Source organism: Taudactylus pleione, unplaced genomic scaffold, assembly GCF_031769625.1.
Source record: "Taudactylus pleione unplaced genomic scaffold, aTauple2 ptg002560l, whole genome shotgun sequence".
Lineage (NCBI taxonomy): Eukaryota > Metazoa > Chordata > Amphibia > Anura > Myobatrachidae > Taudactylus > Taudactylus pleione.
The window spans coordinates 131,292-151,864 of NW_028286941.1; the positions used below are offsets into that span (position 1 = coordinate 131,292).

Below are 20,573 nucleotides of genomic sequence, written 5' to 3' on the forward strand. Positions count from 1 at the left end.
GTGATAGGTTGGTGAGTTGTATTGTAGTAAAGACAGATTTGGGTAGCGTCTGCACTAGTCATCCAGAATAAATGCTGAGAAATATAATATAGTTTAGTTTGAAAACCAACATTCTGGTCTTGGCTCAAAGATTCTAGTAAGGTAAGACTCATCTTTGGTTGGTGGTGCACCAGAATAATTTGTGAGAACACTATCAACTATTAATGCAGAGACGCAAAAAAGAACAAATATAGTCTATCTGGTGCACTCTTAAGCAATGTAAAAAAATTCATTAGAAATGAAAAATTATATGTAATAAAGTATTTAATATTTAACCTTTAATAATAATAAAGTAAAAAGGTATTGATATGTACCCGGGGATCACAAACAAACATAGATAACAATTATACACATGAATAATAAATGCAGTTTAAGCATATGGCGTAAATATTCTTCTCCCAGTTCCTTAGAATAATCTCAAAATAAAAATACATAAATGTTAATACATCTAGGAACTGGAGTGGATACACCACTTGAAGTGCAAATTATTTTAGAATGATCTCATTCATATTTTTAGAGACCAATCACTGCACAATTCAGAACAGCTGTATGTTGACTGAGTCACAATGCTCCTCCTTCCTAATATCACACTAGTAATTGGAGCAAATGTGAAAACAGATATATTAGTTAATAAAGTTATGCAAATGATATCTCCAACCTGCTAGTAATCTTATAATACACAGATCTGCAAAAATAACTCTGATGAATCACAGAGGTATATGTATCACTGAAAATGATAGCTTGATAATTAAAAAATATCCACTGATAAGGTCAATATCACAGAGTAAGATCTGTGACTGGCAGATGTAAAGGAAATTACAGAAAAGCCTGGAGATAAGCTATATATCACCCCTTCTACTTTCCCTTGTCTAAATGAAATAGCGAACAAGGGATGAGAGAGGAGTGGGTAAGATCCCCAAGGAAACAACAGTTAAAGCGCTTCTGCTGTCCCCGCTCCTGACCGTATCCCCCCTCTGTACATATCAATATATGTATATAATACCTTTTTACTTTATTATTATTATTAAGAGTTGTAGTGTAGCCCTGGTGATAGGTTGGTGAGTTGTAGTGTAGCCCTGGTGATAGTTTGGTGAGTTGTATTGTAGCCCTGGTATTAGTTTGGTGAGTTGTATTGTAGCCCTGGTGATTAGGTAGGTGAGTTGTAGTGTAGCCCTGGTGATAGGTTGGTGAGTTGTAGTGTAGCCCTGGTGATAGGTTGGTGAGTTGTATTGTAGCCCTGGTATTAGTTTGGTGAGTTGTATTGTAGCCCTGGTGATTAGGTAGGTGAGTTGTAGTGTAGCCCTGGTGATAGGTTGGTGAGTTGTAGTGTAGCCCTGGTGATAGGTTGGTGAGTTGGAGTTGTATTGTAGCTCTGGTGATAGGTTGGTGAGCTGTAGTGTAGCCCTGGTGATAGGTAGGTGATTTGGAGTTATATTGTAGCCCTGGTGATTAGGTTGGTGAGTTGGAGTTGTATTGTAGCCCTGGTGATAGTTTGGGGAGTTGTATTGTAGCCCTGGTGATAGTTTGGGGAGTTGTATTGTAGCCCTGGTGATAGTTTGGGGAGTTGTATTGTAGCCCTGGTGATAGTTTGGTGAGTTGTATTGTAGCCCTGGTGATTAGGTAGGTGAGTTGTATTGTAGCCCTGGTGATAGGTTGGTGAGTTGTAGTGTAGCCCTGGTGATAGGTAGGTGATTTGGAGTTATATTGTAGCCCTGGTGATTAGGTTGGTGAGTTGTAGTGTAGCCCTGCTGATAGGTGAGTTGTAGTGTAACCCTGTTGATAGGTAGGTGATTTGGAGTTGTATTGTAACCCTGGTGATAGGTAGGTGACTTTGACTTATATTGTTGCCCTGGTGATCTGGAGTTAGATTAAATAGTGCTTCAACCTAAGGTGCAGCAACAATTTACTGGGGTTGTCCCAGGGGCGTAACTATGTTCCTTCTTTAGGGGCTGTGGCCGGAGGCAGGCCACACGGGGTTAATGGCTGCCACAGCAGTGAAGGGGTTAACCCCCATGCTGTGCCGCCATTTTTAAAAGGACAAAGGCGCCAGGCGCCCATTGTAAATGTATACTCTGCGCTATGTGCTGAGTGTTTAAGTGTGTTTTTAATGTTTTGTATGCAGCGGCCTGGACTCGCTGCACTGGGGAGTGTAGGTAGAGTGTGTCATGGCCGCTGAGGGACAGGGAGAGCCAGCTCCCACTGCGACCAGCGCTGAAACAGTTAAAGTGGACAGTTTAAAAGCACAGATGTACATGGTTTATAATAAACTGTATTAAAGTATATATGTATTGCTGTAATGCACTGCAGCTGATCTGCAATGCATTAGTGCATGAAGCAACGTATATTTAATAGGCTATGCACTATATGGTTTACATGTATATTTTGTAGAGAAAATGCACTTCTTGAATATATGTCTGTATAAGACATGACCAGCCTCTGTGTCTGCAGATACTAGATGCTGATTGTGATTCCCTTAGCAGGAGGTGTGATGAATAGGGTGACTGGAAGGTCTCTGTGTGAAGGTGTCATATAGCCAAACACTACATGTACAGAACTTCCTTTGAAAAGACAATCTGTTTTTAAGAACCTTTTGGATGTCACTGAATAGTGTTAAGGTTGGAAATGCCAAACTGATTGATAAGGAATCAGGATGAATGTCATTTACAATTTCCTGTGACATGTTATACCAACATTATAGGAGACAGTATAATGTATGATAAATCAGTTGTGTATAAAGTTTAGGTGGCTGGGCTGGTCCCTTAGCAGATTCCTGGAAGTATGGTTTTTTTTTTAGGAAAACCTCCCCCGGCCCTAGACGAGCTGACTCCTGGGTGGTGACCAAACCACCAGGTAGTCTCAGGCTCAGGGGAGTGACCACTCCCCACTGTCCATAGGGGACAATGTTAAATGTGCATGTGGCTAGCACATGCACAGGTCATGCACTTAAGGTGATTGGTTGGAACACAGGGTGGATTTGCCCCCCTGTGATGATGTGTGTAAGAATGACATAAAAAGAGGGACTGTGAGCCCTGTATGTGTACAACCCTGTAACTTCTGTGTGGAGAAGACCTGCTGATAAGATTCCTGTAACATCTTGTATGCTGATATTCCCCTTCAGACGGAAGGTTGAGTCTTCTTTAAGACTTTGAGCAATAAACACCTTGCCTTTACCAATTGCCTCAATCTTGCGACCAACAGAATTGCACAAAAACCGCTATTCTGTTCTCCTGCTGTTCTGGGTAAGAGCTCCGTGTCTCCAAGTTCACGCCCTCTGCCAGCTACCGTGCAGACCTGGTCCATTGCGGGGGATCAGGTGGGAACAGCCGACACCTAACAGGAGGTGTGTCTGCAGTTAGTCAAACGCATACGCAGCAGAAGCGGTTCCAGGTTCCGAGGCAGGAGCCTGAGTGTACCTAGTCAGCGGTTCCAAACGCCGATGGTAGAGTTTGGTGGTGGCAGCATCGTTAAACGCCCACGGCGCAGTGGGCGGAGTCAGTGACAGGCAGTCACTGACGGTGAATGGGAGTCCAAAAGCGCTAACCTGTGACCAGGGACGGCCTAGGCGAAAGGCGTCCTGTCACAGGGGCCATAGGGCTCCACAGGGAGAGAATGGGTGGGACTTCGATGACCAGACACCAACAGTTAAGCTTTTTCATTCCCAGGATGCTTTGGTCCTTCCCCCCCTATGCCCCGCCCACAGCCCGAGAGCAACTCCGTTTCATTGGTGTCCGGCAGGAGCTGGATCACCGTTATAACAGTGGGGATGCTATTAAGCAGCACAAGCTTATTTTTATAATTTACTTTTATTTCCTTTACTACTGAGCAGCAGCGTGAGACAGACCTTTGTACGTCTGTACTGATGCTCCATCATCCCTCCGCGGCGCCGTGACACCAGCTAGCAATGCTCCCCGGACCCCTGACTGCAGCCGGGATTCAAGGGGACAGGTAAGGCGTATGTGTGCGCGGTCTTACCTCCGGTCTGTCTCCTGAGCTGATGTGGACACCAGTTCTCCCAGGACTTCACTAGACCACCAGGGCATTACAAGCACTGGCGCAGGGCACAATTATAGCCAGGGGACCCGGTGGTTAATGTCAGCATAGGGGAGAAGGCGCTCTTCCTGCGGCCCCTCCCCCAGCTCAGGGCGCCATTCCATTGCGGTATTCCCGCTCCTCCCTCAGTCTCACAGCAGCCATTTTCTGCTTTCAGGTCTCTGGGAACGCAGGGTCCAGTCTCCCTGTATACCTCTCTCACAGGCCAGGTTATACAGCGCTATATCCTACCAGCCACTGCGGTTATATTATATACTCTGCGGTGTATGTGACTTGTGCTAGCGCTGCTGTTTGTCTTCCTATTACTGTCAGCTTATACCTTTCCCTTTATATTACTATAACCCTGACATACTAATGTATAGGGGAGTCATTGTACCTCATATCTCCCTATATTTGTGAGGCCCATCACATACTATATATCGCTGTTGCACACTACACTGTGCCATATTACACATACATCTGGGTTGCTCACTGCACTGTGCCAGATTGTGTGTTACATTATTCTTACAGCTATGTCTGACAGAGGTAAGAATAACAAGCAGCCTGATGCTCCCACTCTGGTGTCCTGTAAGTCCTGCTCAGCAGGCTCAGCCCCAGAGGATCTCATTCAGGATGGTCTTTGTGCATCTTGTTATACTGCCCCGGTGTCCTCTCCTCAGGACCCACCCTGGGCTACTCTTTCACAGGTGCTGGCAAACATTGCATACCACCTAGCGGTCCCTGTGGTAGCTCCCCCTATGGGATAGCCACAGCAGGTACTCCCTGCACATCCTTTGCCTCCTCCATGGGTAGATGTACTTTCTACCTCAGTGCAGAGTCTGGCGGATACCTCTATAGCCTTTCATCAAATGCTGCAAAATGAGAGACCCTTACTTAGTAACCCTACTAAGCGTAATGTGTTATCTTCCCAGTCCTCCCAGCTATCAGAGTCTGATGTATCACCTGGGGAGGCAGAAGACACAGACCTCTCTCACTCTGACTACCCCTCGGGAGACGAGGAGCCCCCCCCTTATCTAGTAACCCTACTAAGCGTGCTGTGTTATCTTCCCAGTCCTCCCAGCTATCAGTCTGATGTATCATCTGGGGAGAGATTAGACGCAGACCTCTCTCACTCTGACTACCCCTCAGGAGACGAGGAGCCCCCCTTACCTAGTAACCCTACTATGCGTGCTGTGTTATCTTCCCAGTCCTCCCAGCTATCAGTCTGATGTATCATCTGGGGAGAGATTAGACGCAGACCTCTCTCACTCTGACTACCCCTCAGGAGACGAGGAGCCCCCCTTACCTAGTAACCCTACTATGCGTGCTGTGTTATCTTCCCAGTCCTCAGATTCTGAGTTATCATCTGGGGAGAGATTAGACGCAGACCTCTTTCACTCTGACTCCCCCTCGGGAGACTAGGAACCCCCCTCTAAACTGAATATACCTGCACTGGTGAGAGCTGTAAAATCTATTCTACAAATAGAAGAGACAGAACCTGCTCCTAAGGCAAAAGAGCCCGTATTTATGTGACAGAAGGTAGTCTTACCAGAGTTTCCTCACTGTGACCAGCTATCTGATCATATTAGTGACTCATGGAATATGCCCAGTAATAGATTTCAGCTGCCTAAACGTTTCAGTTCCTTGTACCCTCTTCCCGCTACTGATTGCACTAAATGGGAAGTTCCCCCAGCAGTGGATTCCCACGTCTGGATAAGAACGCTCCCTTGCCTATCCATACTGCAACCTCCTTACAGGAGACTACGGATAGAAGGATGGAAGCTTGTTATAAATCTATTTACTCTAACAGGAGCTATTACTCGTCCTGCTAGGGCTACTCCCTGGGTGACAAAAGCCATTGAGAGTTGGGCAGAGGCCCTAGAAGAGACATTTCCCCCTGAGGCTTCAAGGGAACAGCTGTCCTACATATCTCACATTAGAGATGCAGCCTCCTATTTGGGAGATAAACAAAAAATGGCAGCTGCTCAATCAATCTGGCCGTACTTTTCAGGTGCATGAAAGGGAGGGGTCATACCAAGCAGAAAAAGGGGGGGGGGTTAACCCCCTATTGTTCCTCAGCACACTGAATTGGTAATAGAAATTCAGAGATATTAGTTGCATGCATTTGCAAATCCATGGGAAGCTGCTAGGCCACGTCACGGCTTCTCTGTCACTAGGAGTCCCTAACACTAAGGGGTTCATGTCCGGGGTGCAGGGCACCCCATAAAACGTCCAGGCCAGGACCCCCCCAGGGCATCACAGGAAGAAGGGTGACAGTGCAGTGTAAAGTATAGATGTGTGCGAGTAGTTAATAAGTGTTGGAAAAGGGGTTGAAATATATGTGAAAAAATTACATGAATAAAAAACAAACCTAAAAGGTGATGTGGAAAGTAACTATGTGTATTACGTGGAATTCACACCATTTATGTTCCACTCGGAAGAATGGTTCACTGATGATTAGTAAATATTGGAATTTATTTATAATGCTTTATAGGGATTTTCCCCTCTCCTTCTGTTGTATCATGAATAAGGGATTAATGTATGATTTTGACTTCTCTGTGTACAATTTGTTGACATGCTGAATTGGAGGCCTCCAGTAATAACTGGTGTTGGATCTGGTATATGATGTGTCTGGTGTTACATAGAGGCCTCCAGTAATCTCTGGTGTTGGATATGGTATATGATGTGTTTGGTGTTGGATATGGTATATGATGTGTCTGGTGTTACATAGAGGCCTCCAGTGATTCCTGGTGTTGGATCTGATATATGATGTGTCTGGTGTTACATAGAGGCCTCCAGTAATCTCTGGTGTTGGATATGGTATATGATGTGTCTGGTGTTACATAGAGGCCTCCATTGATTACTGGTGTTGGATCTAGTATATGATGTGTCTGGTGTTACATCGAGGCCTCCAGTAGTCTCTGGTGTTGGATCTGGTATTATTGTTATTGTTATTATTATTATCATTATTTATTTATATGGCGCCACAAGTGTTCCGCAGCGCCTTACAAAGTACAAAAACAAATTGTATACAAGTGACTTACAGAACAATACAGGACATGGAAAATATATATTGCTACATTAGCGACCATATCACCCAGATAAGCAACAGAGCATAAGCAACCAAGTGTTAGGTGCCCTAGTGGTGAGTAAGAAGTAAATGACTCTATAGTAAGGAGAAGCACAAGAGGGTAGATGGCCCTGCTCGTGAGAGCTTACATTCTAAAAAGGTGGGGGAAGACAAACTGGGTTGACACAGATGGGGACGAAGGAGCATGTAGCAAGGAGTTAGAATGATAGCTGGAAGGCTTTGATGAAGTAGTGGGTCTTGAGAGCCCGTTTGAAGGATTGCAAACAGGTGGAGAGTCTGATGCGGAGTGGGAGAGAGTTCCAGAGGTGGGGAGCAGTGCGGGCAAAATCTTGGAGGCGGGAGTGGGAGGAAGTAATCAGCTGGCATGAAAGGTGGCGTGCATTAGTTGAGCGGAGAGGAGCGTGAAGGGAGATGAGATCAGAGATGTATATGGGAGAAGATTGGTTAAGGGCTTTGTGAGCGAGCGTGAGAACCTTAAATTTGGTTCTAAAAGGGAAGGGGAGCCAGTGGAGAGCTTGTAGGAGAGGGGAGGCAGATGTAGAGAGCTTGGAGAGGAAGATAAGCCGTGCAGCAGCATTAAGGATAGACTGGAGAGGAGAGAGATAGGATTTGGGGAGGCCAGATAGGAGGAGGTTACAATAGTCCAATCTGGAGATGACCAGTGAGTGTATGAGGGTTTTAGTAGCATCCTGGGTGAGATAGGGTCTGATCTTAGAAATATTTTTGAGATGGAAACGACAGGACTGTGAAAGGTTCTCGATATGTGGTTTGAAGGAGAGTGATGAGTCCAGGATAACTCCAAGACAGCGCACCTTGGGACTAGATTTATTCCATCAATTGATAAAGAAATAGTGGGAAGTGAGGTGATGTGGGAGGGTGGGAAGATGATCAGCTCTGTCTTAGACATATTAAGTTTAAGAAATCGCTGGGACATCCAGGAAGAGACAGCAGAGAGACAGTTGGAGATACGAGTCAGAAGGGAGGGGGAGAGATCAGGGGAGGAAAGGTAGATTTGAGTATCATCAGCATAGAGATGATAATGGAGGTCAAAAGAGCTGATGAGTTCACCTAGAGAGGAAGTATAGAGGGAGAATGGGAGAGGACCAAGAACAGAACCTTGGGGAACACCTACTGTAAGAGGCTGTGGGGGGGGAAGAGGAGTCGTGAGAGGAAACTGAGAAAGATCGGTCAGAGAGGTAGGATGACAGCCAGGAGAGGGCAGTTTCACGTAGACCAAGGGAGTGAAGGATATTCAGCAGGAGAGGGTGGTCCACAGTGTCAAAAGCAGCAGAGAGATCAAGGAGAATGAGAAGAGAGTAGTGGCCTTGGGATTTGGCAGCAATGAGGTCATTGCTGACTTTTGTGAGGGCAGTTTCAGTGGAGTGGAGAGAACGGAAGCCAGACTGAAAAGGGTCAAGGAGGGAGTGGGAGGAAAGAAAAGTGGTAAGGCGGTTGTAGACAATCCGCTCAAGGAGTTTGGAGGCAAAGGGGAGGAGAGAGATGGGTCGGTAGTTAGAAAGAAGGTTAGGATCAAGGTTAGGTTTTTTAAGAATGGGGTAGACAAGGGCATGTTTGAATGCAGAAGGAACAGTGCCTGATGAGAGGGAGAGGTTAATGAGGTGGGCAAGATGGGAGCAGGCAGAGAGAGAGAGGAAGCGGAGGAGGCGGGAAGGGATGTGATCAAGGGGGGAGGTGGAAGGGGGGGAGGACCGGATGAGGGCCATGATTTCCTCTCCAGATACAGGGGAGAAGGATGTTAGAGTTGGTAAAGTTGATGGGGAGGGGTGATTTGGGAAAGGAGGAGGTGGAGAGCTGGGGGACTGGTTGGATATGATGTCCTGACGTATGGAATCAATTTTAGATGTAAAGTAGGTAGCAAAGTCAAGGGCAGTGAGCAAGGAGGGGAGACGAGGAGGGGGTGGGCGAAGGAGGGAGTTGAAAGTAGTGAAGAGACGCTGGGGATTAGAGGACTGAGAGGAGATGAGGTTCTTAAAGTATGACTGTTTAGAGAGGGAGAGCGCAGCACTATAGGATGAGAGCATAAATTTGAAATGGAGAAAATCTGCCTTAGAGCGTGATCTTCTCCACTGTCGCTCGGCAGTTCGAGAACACTTTTGCAGGTATCTGGTGCATTTGGAATGCCAGGGTTGAGGAGTAGATCTGCGAGTGTGACTAGTGATCGCTGGGGCAACAGAGTCCAGAGCAGAAGTAAGGGAGGCATGGTATAGGGAAGTGGCTTGTTCAGGGCAGGAGAGCGAGAGGATAGGGGAGAGAAGTGAGTCAAGCAGGGAAGAAAAGGAACCTGTGTCGATAGCGTCAATGTTACGCTTAGTAATGGAGGCTTTTGGAGGTAGAGGAGGGGAAGGAGAGAGGGACAGGTTAAAAGAGAGAAGGTGATGGTCAGAAAGAGGGAATGGGGAATTGAGGTGGTCAGAAATATCACAACGGTGTGTGAAGACCAGATCAAGCACATGGCCACTCACATGGGAGGGTGAGGAGGTCCATTGGGAGAGACCAAGTGACGATGTGAGGGAGAGGAGTTTGGAGGCAGAGGATTCGGTGGGGATATCAATTGGAATATTGAAAAGTCACCTAGTATATGATGTGTCTGGTGTTACATAGAGGCCTCCATTGATATTTGGTGTAGGATCTGGTAAACTATGTGTCTGGTGTAACCTTGAGGCCATCAGTGATTTCTGGTTGTGTGAATTCATGATGAATTCTCTAGGTAATATCTTTTTCTCTTACAGCTGCTGTGGGTGCTCCAGGCTTAGTTAATAGCAGGTATGTTGAGGTCACAATTTGTGATTATTCTAATGTTTTTTTCCTCAAACTTTTTGAAGGAGACTCAACAGATCCCTACAGAGGAGGTCCAACTGGAAGTCTTCCTCTCCAATGGGCAGAAGGTGAAAGTCTCCATTCTGACGTCTGACCAAACCGAGGATGTGCTGGAGGTGAGAGCTTCTGTGTGCACTAGTTGTGGATTCATTATTCTTACACAGATAGCAGACAAATCTTTAGGGGGCAATTGGGATGTTGTCATTCTGTCCTAATGATACTTCTATTCATGTTATGGTTCATCAGTAATGTAGATGGTCCTCCTGTTTGTATTCTGGTGCATCCTTAATTTCGGCTTGTCCTCCTGTGCTTTAACATGCACCAGTATTGCAGGCAGTCCTCCAGTGCATGTAATAGTGCACCAGTAATACAGATGGTCCACCTATGTATGTTATGGTGTGCACCAGTAATGCAGGCAGTCCTCCTTTGTTTGTTATGGTGCACCCTTATTGCAGACTGTTGTCCTGTGCATGTTGTAGTGCACCAGTAATGCAGGCAGACATCTTGTACGTGTCATGGTGCACCAGTAATGCAGGCAGTCCTCCTGTATGTGTGTGTTATTATGCACCAGTTATGCAGGCAGTCCTCCTTTGTGTGTTATGGTGTGCACCAGTAATGCAGGCAGTCCTCCGGTGTGTGTGTTATGGTGTGCATCAGTAATGCAGGCAGTCCTCCTGTGTGTGTGTGTGTGTGTTATGGTGTGCACCAGTAATGCAGGCAGTCCTCCTGTGTGTGTGTGTGTTATGGTGTGCACCAGTAATGCAGGCAGTCCTCCAGTGCATGTAATAGTGCACCAGTAATACAGATGGTCCACCTATGTATGTTATGGTGTGCACCAGTAATGCAGGCAGTCCTCGTGTTTGTGTGTTATGGTGTGCACCAGTAATGCAGGCAGTGCTCGTGTGTGTGTGTGTGTTATGGTGTGCACCAGTAATGCAGGCAGTCCTCCTGTGTGTTATGGTGTGCACCAGTAATGCAGGCAGTCCTCGTGTGTGTGTGTGTGTGTTACGGTGTGCACCAGTAATGCAGGCAGTCCTCGTGTGTGTGTGTGTGTTATGGTGTGCACCAGTAATGCAGGCAGTCGTCCTGTGTGTGTGTGTGTGTGTGTGTGTGTGTGTGTTATGGTGTGCACTAGTAATGCAGGCGGTACTCCTGCGTGTGTTATGGTGTGCACCAGTAATGCAGGCGGTACTTCTGTGTGTTATGGTGCACTAGTAATGCAGACAGTACTTCCTTTGCGTGTAATGTTTGTTATTGAATTTTTTAAAGATATTTTTTATGTGTAGCTTTGCACTGTATTTTATTACTGTTATATACTGCATTTATATCTGCTAATTTGTAAAATAAAATTAATGTAGAACATTTTGTATTGCTTTCTTATAATTCCCTTATTGTATCCATAACATCTACAATAAGGACCAATCATTACCCACGTGAGATTATCCTTTGGTCCAGCACATTACACCTCCGTCTGTCTCACCACAGGCTGTCACCACCAAGCTGGACCTTCCAGAGGATCTGATCGGATACTTCAGCCTCTATCTCATAAAGGACGGCACAGAGGGAACGTTTTCCTGTGAGTCTACTATACCCTCTGCACAATACTATTTACAGTAGAAATGATGCCTCTAACCTGAAGAGCTTATAATCTAACTTGATGATCACAGTATGAGTGATAGTATGTAACTAGGACCTGTAGTGGGTCATGTTCTCCTTCTGTATTATTCATCCAGTTTCTTACTGGGCCATACATATTCTCCCTGCTCTCTGTCCCTCTCCTCGTCCTCTCCCTTCTTCCGTCTCCTCTCCCTTCTTCTTCCGTCCGTCTCCTCTCCCTTCTTCTTCCGTCCGTCTCCTCTCCCTTCTTCTTCCGTCCGTCTCCTCTCCCTTCTTCTTCCGTCCGTCTCCTCTCCCTTCTTCTTCCGTCCGTCTCCTCTCCCTTCTTCTTCCGTCCGTCTCCTCTCCCTTCTTCTTCCGTCCGTCTCCTCTCCCTTCTTCTTCCGTCCGTCTCCTCTCCCTTCTTCTTCCGTCCGTCTCCTCTCCCTTCTTCTTCCGTCCGTCTCCTCTCCCTTCTTCTTCCGTCCGTCTCCTCTCCCTTCTTCTTTCGTCCCTCTTCTCATGTTTTTATTTGATGTAATTAATGTCCTGTCTTACCGCTACATCTTCTCTTCCAATAGTTGTAAGGAAATTGCAGGAGTTTGAGTTGCCGTACGTGTCTGTCACCAGCCTCCGTAATAGAGAGTACAAGATTATCCTGCGCAAGAGGTAAATACTAATTCCACTTTTATTGCCATTAATCAGGCAGCAATGAATAGTATGAGTAACATCTGTTCAATGTAATGTTACTCCCCGGGGGACAGGTGGCTGCGGCGTAATGTTACTCCCCGGGGGGGGCAGGTGGCTGCGGCGTAATGTTACTCCCGGGGGGGGCAGGTGGCTGCGGCGTAATGTTACTCCCCGGGGGGACAGGTGGCTGCGGCGTAATGTTACTCCCCGGGGGGACAGGTGGCTGCGGCGTAATGTTACTCCCCGGGGGGACAGGTGGCTGCGGCGTAATGTTACTCCCCGGGGGGACAGGTGGCTGCGGCGTAATGTTACTCCCCGGGGGGACAGGTGGCTGCGGCGTAATGTTACTCCCCGGGGGGACAGGTGGCTGCGGCGTAATGTTACTCCCCGGGGGGACAGGTGGCTGCGGCGTAATGTTACTCCCCGGGGGGACAGGTGGCTGCGGCGTAATGTTACTCCCCGGGGGGACAGGTGGCTGCGGCGTAATGTTACTCCCCGGGGGGACAGGTGGCTGCGGCGTAATGTTACTCCCCGGGGGAATTACATTACAGAAACCCTTTATTTTCCTCTCGTCAGGGTGGAACTTTGCTTATCCTATTACTGAGTCACCCGGCGACCATTGTGCAGGTCTCTGCATCTGTTTAGTGCGCTCATCTTTTACCACTCAGTATTGGTAAGGGCAGATTTGCGCGGCGCTGAGGCGGAGACATGCTCCTTACAATCAGCTCAGTTGGGGAATGAATGGAACGGTGTGAGTGTGTCTGAAGCACAATGTAGTTATCATGAAATACAGAAGGAATCCCTGGGTTTCCCAGTAGACTCCGTACATTGGCTCAGCCAGAATGTGATGGGAAGTTACATTAGTCCCCAAAGCATGACTAGCCTGAGAGCAGCAGGTGCAGGAGGAGGACCATGCACTGCATCAGGGGATTTGGAGGCACCTGATTGCTGTAGTTGGATGACTCGAGGTATATTAGGGGGGTGACTGACTGGACGTGGATGATTCAGGGTAAATACAGGGGGGTTAGTGGTTGGATAGAGAAATTAATGGTGGACTATGATTCATGTTGGGATTGATTGGTGGCCTAACATGAGCCAGGGACAGACTTTCTGTACACATGCAGGGGAGGCGATGGGGTAACTATGGGGAGGCGATGGGGTAACTATGGGGAGGCGATGGGGTAACTATGGGGAGGCGATGGGGTAACTATGGGGAGGCGATGGGGTAACTATGGGGAGGCGATGGGGTAACTATGGGGAGGGGAGGCGATGGGGTAACTATGGGGAGGGGAGGCGATGGGGTAACTATGGGGAGGGGAGGCGATGGGGTAACTATGGGGAGGGGAGGCGATGGGGTAACTATGTGGAGGGGAGGCGATGGGGTAACTATGGGGAGGGGAGGCGATGGGGTAACAATAATATGGATTAAGGAGACTGGTAAGCTGTAAGTGCAGAGTAGGTTACATTAGGATTGATATGGTAATAAAGATAAATAATCTCAATGGGACTAACTGTATCTTTATGACAAGTTTAAGAACGATCAAGAAAAATGACAATAAGGAAAATAAATATAAACTTATATAAATTCTGACAAATGGTGATGGGAGCAGGCTCTCCACATCAGAAATGTCAATATTCCAATCAGAAGCAATATGCAGCAACTAAGTATCAGTCAGCCGTGGAGGTAAACTCTGTCCTCCTGTGTGTGAGGATCTGGTAGGACTGGATGTGTGCAGTGAGCACTGTGGAAGTGTCCTCCTGTGTGGACTGGATGTGTGCAGTGAGCACTGTGGCAGGTTCCTCCTGTGTGTGAGGATCTGGTAGGACTGGATGTGTGCAGTGAGCACTGTGGAAGTGTCCTGTGTGTGAGGATCTGGTAGGACTGAATGTGTGCAGTGAGCACTGTGGCAGTGTCCTCCTGTGTGTGAGGATCTGGTAGGACTGGATGTGTGCAGTGAGCACTGTGGCAGTGTCCTCCTGTGTGTGAGGATCTGGTAGGACTGGATGTGTGCAGTGAGCACTGTGGCAGGTTCCTCCTGTGTGTGAGGATCTGGTAGGACTGAATGTGTGCAGTGAGCACTGTGGAAGTGTCGTCCTGTGTGGACTGGATGTGTGCAGTGAGCACTGTGGCAGTGTCCTCCTGTGTATGAGGATCTGGTAGGACTGGATGTGTGCAGTGAGCACTGTGGAAGTGTCCTCCTGTGTGTGTGGATCTGGTAGGACTGGATGTGTGCAGTGAGCACTGTGGCAGTGTCCTCCTGTGTGTGAGGATCTGGTAGGACTGGATGTGTGCAGTGAGCACTGTGGAAGTGTCGTCCTGTGTGGACTGGATGTGTGCAGTGAGCACTGTGGCAGTGTCCTCCTGTGTATGAGGATCTGGTAGGACTGGATGTGTGCAGTGAGCACTGTGGAAGTGTCCTCCTGTGTGTGTGGATCTGGTAGGACTGGATGTGTGCAGTGAGCACTGTGGAAGTGTCCTCCTGTGTGTGTGGATCTGGTAGGACTGGATGTGTGCAGTGAGCACTGTGGCAGTGTCCTCCTGTGTGTGAGGATCTGGTAGGACTGGATGTGTGCAGTGAGCACTGTGGAAGTGTCGTCCTGTGTGGACTGGATGTGTGCAGTGAGCACTGTGGCAGTGTCCTCCTGTGTATGAGGATCTGGTAGGACTGGATGTGTGCAGTGAGCACTGTGGAAGTGTCCTCCTGTGTGTGTGGATCTGGTAGGACTGGATGTGTGCAGTGAGCACTGTGGAAGTGTCCTCCTATGTGTGTGGATCTGGTAGGACTGGATGTGTGCAGTGAGCACTGTGGAAGTGTCCTCCTGTGTGGACTGGATGTGTGCAGTGAGCACTGTGGCAGGTTCCTCCTGTGTGCGAGGATCTGGTAGGACTGGATGTGTGCAGTGAGCACTGTGGAAGTGTCCTCCTGTGTGTGAGGATCTGGTAGGACTGGATGTGTGCAGTGAGCACTGTGGAAGTGTCCTGTGTGTGAGGATCTGGTAGGACTGAATGTGTGCAGTGAGCACTGTGGAAGTGTCCTCCTGTGTGGACTGGATGTGTGCAGTGAGCACTGTGGCAGGTTCCTCCTGTGTGTGAGGATCTGGTAGGACTGAATGTGTGCAGTGAGCACTGTGGAAGTGTCGTCCTGTGTGGACTGGATGTGTGCAGTGAGCACTGTGGCAGTGTCCTCCTGTGTATGAGGATCTGGTAGGACTGGATGTGTGCAGTGAGCACTGTGGAAGTGTCCTCCTGTGTGGACTGAATGTGTGCAGTGAGCACTGTGGAAGTGTCCTCCTGTGTGTGAGGATCTGGTAGGGCTGGATGTGTGCAGTGAGCACTGTGGAAGTGTCCTGTGTGTGAGGATCTGGTAGGACTGAATGTGTGCAGTGAGCACTGTGGCAGGTTCCTCCTGTGTGTGAGGATCTGGTAGGACTGAATGTGTGCAGTGAGCACTGTGGCAGTGTCCTCCTGTGTGTGAGGATCTGGTAGGACTGAATGTGTGCAGCGAGCACTGTGGCAGTGTCCTCCTGTGTGTGTGGATCTGGTAGGACTGAATGTGTACAGTGAGCACTGTGGAAGTGTCCTGTGTGTGAGGATCTGGTAGGACTGAATGTGTGCAGTGAGCACTGTGGAAGTGTCCTCCTGTGTGGACTGAATGTGTGCAGTGAGCACTGTGGAAGTGTCCTCCTGTGTGTGAGGATCTGGTAGGACTGGATGTGTGCAGTGAGCACTGTGGAAGTGTCCTGTGTGTGAGGATCTGGTAGGACTGAATGTGTGCAGTGAGCACTGTGGAAGTGTCCTCCTGTGTGGACTGGATGTGTGCAGTGAGCACTGTGGCAGGTTCCTCCTGTGTGTGAGGATCTGGTAGGACTGAATGTGTGCAGTGAGCACTGTGGAAGTGTCGTCCTGTGTGGACTGGATGTGTGCAGTGAGCACTGTGGCAGTGTCCTCCTGTGTGTGTGGATCTGGTAGGACTGGATGTGTGCAGTGAGCACTGTGGAAGTGTCCTCCTGTGTGGACTGAATGTGTGCAGTGAGCACTGTGGAAGTGTCCTCCTGTGTGTGAGGATCTGGTAGGGCTGGATGTGTGCAGTGAGCACTGTGGAAGTGTCCTCCTGTGTGGACTGGATGTGTGCAGTGAGCACTGTGGAAGTGTCCTGTGTGTGAGGATCTGGTAGGACTGAATGTGTGCAGTGAGCACTGTGGCAGTGTCCTCCTGTGTGTGAGGATCTGGTAGGACTGAATGTGTGCAGCGAGCACTGTGGCAGTGTCCTCCTGTGTGTGTGGATCTGGTAGGACTGAATGTGTACAGTGAGCACTGTGGAAGTGTCCTGTGTGTGAGGATCTGGTAGGACTGAATGTGTGCAGTGAGCACTGTGGAAGTGTCCTCCTGTGTGGACTGAATGTGTGCAGTGAGCACTGTGGCAGTGTCCTCCTGTGTGTGAGGATCTGGTAGGACTGAATGTGTGCAGCGAGCACTGTGGCAGTGTCCTCCTGTGTGTGAGGATCTGGTAGGACTGGATGTGTGCAGTGAGCACTGTGGAAGTGTCCTGTGTGTGAGGATCTGGTAGGACTGAATGTGTGCAGCGAGCACTGTGGAAGTGTCCTCCTGTGTGTGTGGATCTGGTAGGACTAAATGTGTGCAGTGAGCACTGTGGCAGTATCCTCCTGTGTGTGAGGATCTGGTAGGACTGGATGTGTGCAGTGAGCACTGTGGAAGTGTCCTCCTGTGTGTGAGGATCTGGTAGGACTGGATGTGTGCAGTGAGCACTGTGGAAGTGTCCTCCTGTGTGGACTGGATGTGTGCAGTGAGCACTGTGGCAGGTTCCTCCTGTGTGTGAGGATCTGGTAGGACTGGATGTGTGCAGTGAGCACTGTGGCAGGTTCCTCCTGTGTGTGAGGATCTGGTAGGACTGAATGTGTGCAGTGAGCTCTGTGGAAGTGTCGTCCTGTGTGGACTGAATGTGTGCAGTGAGCTCTGTGGAAGTGTCCTCCTGTGTGTGTGGATCTGGTCGGACGAAGTGTGCAGTGAGCACTGTGGAAGTGTCCTCCTGTGTGGACTAGATGTGTGCAGTTAGCACTGTGGCAGTGTCCTCCTGTGTATGAGGATCTGGTAGGACTGGATGTGTGCAGTGAGCACTGTGGAAGTGTCCTCCTGTGTGGACTGGATGTGTGCAGTGAGCACTGTGGAAGTGTCCTCCTGTGTGTGAGGATCTGGTAGGACTGAATGTGTGCAGTGAGCACTGTGGAAGTGTCCTCCTGTGTGTGAGGATCTGGTAGGACTGGATGTGTGCAGTGAGCACTGTGGAAGTGTCCTGTGTGTGAGGATCTGGTAGGACTGAATGTGTGCAGTGAGCACTGTGGAAGTGTCCTCCTGTGTGGACTGGATGTGTGCAGTGAGCACTGTGGCAGGTTCCTCCTGTGTGTGAGGATCTGGTAGGACTGAATGTGTGCAGTGAGCACTGTGGAAGTGTCGTCCTGTGTGGACTGGATGTGTGCAGTGAGCACTGTGGCAGGTTCCTCCTGTGTGTGAGGATCTGGTAGGACTGGATGTGTGCAGTGAGCACTGTGGCAGGTTCCTCCTGTGTGTGAGGATCTGGTAGGACTGAATGTGTGCAGTGAGCTCTGTGGAAGTGTCGTCCTGTGTGGACTGAATGTGTGCAGTGAGCTCTGTGGAAGTGTCCTCCTGTGTGGACTGGATGTGTGCAGTGAGCACTGTGGCAGTGTCCTCCTGTGTGTGAGGATCTGGTAGGACTGGATGTGTGCAGTGAGCACTGGAAGTGTCCTCCTGTGTGTGTGGATCTGGTAGGACTGGATGTGTGCAGTGAGCACTGTGGCAGTGTCCTCCTGTGTGTGAGGATCTGGTAGGACTGGATGTGTGCAGTGTGCACTGGAAGTGTCCTCCTGTGTGTGAGCATCTGGTAGGACTGGATGTGTGCAGTGAGCACTGTGGAAGTGTCCTCCTGTGTGTGTGGATCTGGTCGGACGAAGTGTGCAGTGAGCACTGTGGCAGTGTCCTCCTGTGTATGAGGATCTGGTAGGACTGGATGTGTGCAGTGAGCACTGTGGAAGTGTCCTCCTGTGTGGACTGGATGTGTGCAGTGAGCACTGTGGAAGTGTCCTCCTGTGTGTGAGGATCTGGTAGGACTGGATGTGTGCAGTGAGCACTGTGGAAGTGTCCTCCTGTGTGTGAGGATCTGGTAGGACTGGATGTGTGCAGTGAGCACTGTGGAAGTGTCCTCCTGTGTGTGAGGATCTGGTAGGACTAAATGATGCTATATAGGAATTGGTGAAGTGTCAGTGGCTGCGGCGTCCCGCTAGTGAATGGTGATGGTTGCCCGGGATGCGTTCATCCTGGGGTAGGAGTACGGGACTCCGAAGGATGTGAGGGTGGTAAGTCTCCTGCCTGTGCCAGCCGTGTCCGCTCCGTGCGGTGGCGTAGGTCCGAATGAACGGGTGCGCGCCGCAAACACTGAAGGGGTGGGCCACGCCTGCCTGGGGATGAGGTGTAACGGCAGTGGCCCGTGTGAGAACCAGATGCCGTAACCTCCTCCAATATTGAGGCTGACCTCCTCAGGGCTCGACGCCTCGCCGGCTGTGTTGATTGAAGTCCTCTGTGGCTTTCAGTATGCGGCTTTCGGGTAACAGTGGTGCCTGAGGCTGGGTACTGGTGCTGCTGCTGCAGATGCTGGGTTGGAATCCTGGTGCCCTGATGGGTGATAGCGCTGGGTGGGTGCACGTGGGGCAACGCGTTTCGACCCTCTTGGGGTCGTCTTCAAAGCAATGTATCATATTTAGATTTATATTATATTTATTTTCCTTTTTGTCATTTTTCTTGATCGTTCTTAAACTTGTCATAAAGATACAGTTAGTCCCATTGAGAGTATTTATCTTTATTACCATATCAATCCTAATGTAACCTACTCTGCACTTACAGCTTACCAGTCTCCTTAATCCATATTATTGTCAGTTTCCACTCTATATTAGAGTCACCATACCAAGGGCATAAGGAGTGCGTTAATATTATTGTCTATAACCAGGGGAGGCGATGGCGTTACTGTGGGGAGGCGATGGCGTTACTGTGGGGAGGCGATGGCGTTACTGTGGGGAGGCGATGGCGTAACTATGGGGAGGGGACGCCGTCTAGCCTAGTGATTGGTGCTTATGTAGGAGTGTCACTATTCCTTGCCATGGGATGGATTTACTGTGCATCCCGTGGGATATAGGGGTTCCCTCTTACCATCTGTAAACTCCTGTTTCTGACTCCTCCTACTGCGTCGTAGGAGGTAATGTTCCCTGGAACCACGTACATCTGGGTATGTGTGCGGCCGCTGTTGCAGCACCTCCGGGGTGGTGGTGGCGGAAGCTGTTGGGAGAGGTCGGCGACGCTGGGCTCATACTCTGCACGGCCAGAGAACGGGTGAGCCTTTGTGCTTAGAATGTAGATGCAGGCGTCTTGTAAGCTGCTCTGTATGAAATGTTGGCAGTGATGTATGGGATGTCGGCAGTGATCATGTTGACAAGCAGAATGCTAACACAAATATCATATTAGTATTTGCCTCTAACATCTTATTTATTAAATATTATATATCAAAATGGAAGATGTGGGTGCTAGAGTGGCAAGTGGTAGTTGTTAGGCTCACTAGTGGTGGGTGCTAGGAGGATGATGGGCGGTCTAGCTAGTAAGTGGTGGGTGCTAGGGGGATAATGGGGGGTTTAGCAAGTAAGTGGTGGGTGCTAGGAGGATGATGGGTGGTCTAGCTAGTAAGTGGTGGGTGCTATGGGGATAATGGGGGGTCTAGCTAGTAAGTGGTGGGTGCTAGGAGGATGAAGGGTGGTCTAGCTAGTAAGTGGTGGGTGCTAGGGGGATAATGGGGGGTCTAGCTAGTAAGTGGTGGGTGCTAGGAGGATGAAGGGTGGTCTAGCTAGTAAGTGGTGGGTGCTAGGGGGATGATGGGGGTCTAGCTAGTAAGTGGTGGGTGCTAGGAGGACGAAGGGTGGTCTAGCTAGTAAGTGGTGGGTGCTAGGGGGATGATGGGGGTCTAGCTAGTAAGTGGTGGATGCTAGGAGGACGAAGGGTGGTCTAGCTAGTAAGTGGTGGGTGCTAGGGGGGTGATGGGGGGTCTAGCTAGTAAGTGGTGGGTGCTAGGGGGATGATGGGGGGGTCTAGCTAGTAAGTGGTGGGTGCTAGGGGATGATGGGGGGTCTAGCTAGAAAGTGGTGGGTGCTAGGGGGTTGAAGGGTGGTCTGGCAAGTGGTGGGTGCTAAGGAGCAGACGGGTTTTCTAGCTAGT

The 20,573-nt window shown here is 49.2% G+C and overlaps 1 protein-coding gene across 1 annotated transcript in view; it reads left to right on the top strand.

The window, feature by feature from the left end:
- Nucleotides 1–20,573, top strand: part of SNX17 (sorting nexin 17) — a 122,492-nt gene that overhangs the window by 13,705 nt on the left and 88,214 nt on the right. The window contains exons 5-7 of the mRNA XM_088466145.1: nucleotides 10,003–10,113; nucleotides 11,483–11,573; nucleotides 12,175–12,262. Of these exons, the coding sequence (XP_088322271.1) occupies nucleotides 10,003–10,113; nucleotides 11,483–11,573; nucleotides 12,175–12,262 (290 nt within the window). The remainder of the gene's footprint in view (nucleotides 1–10,002; nucleotides 10,114–11,482; nucleotides 11,574–12,174; nucleotides 12,263–20,573) is intronic.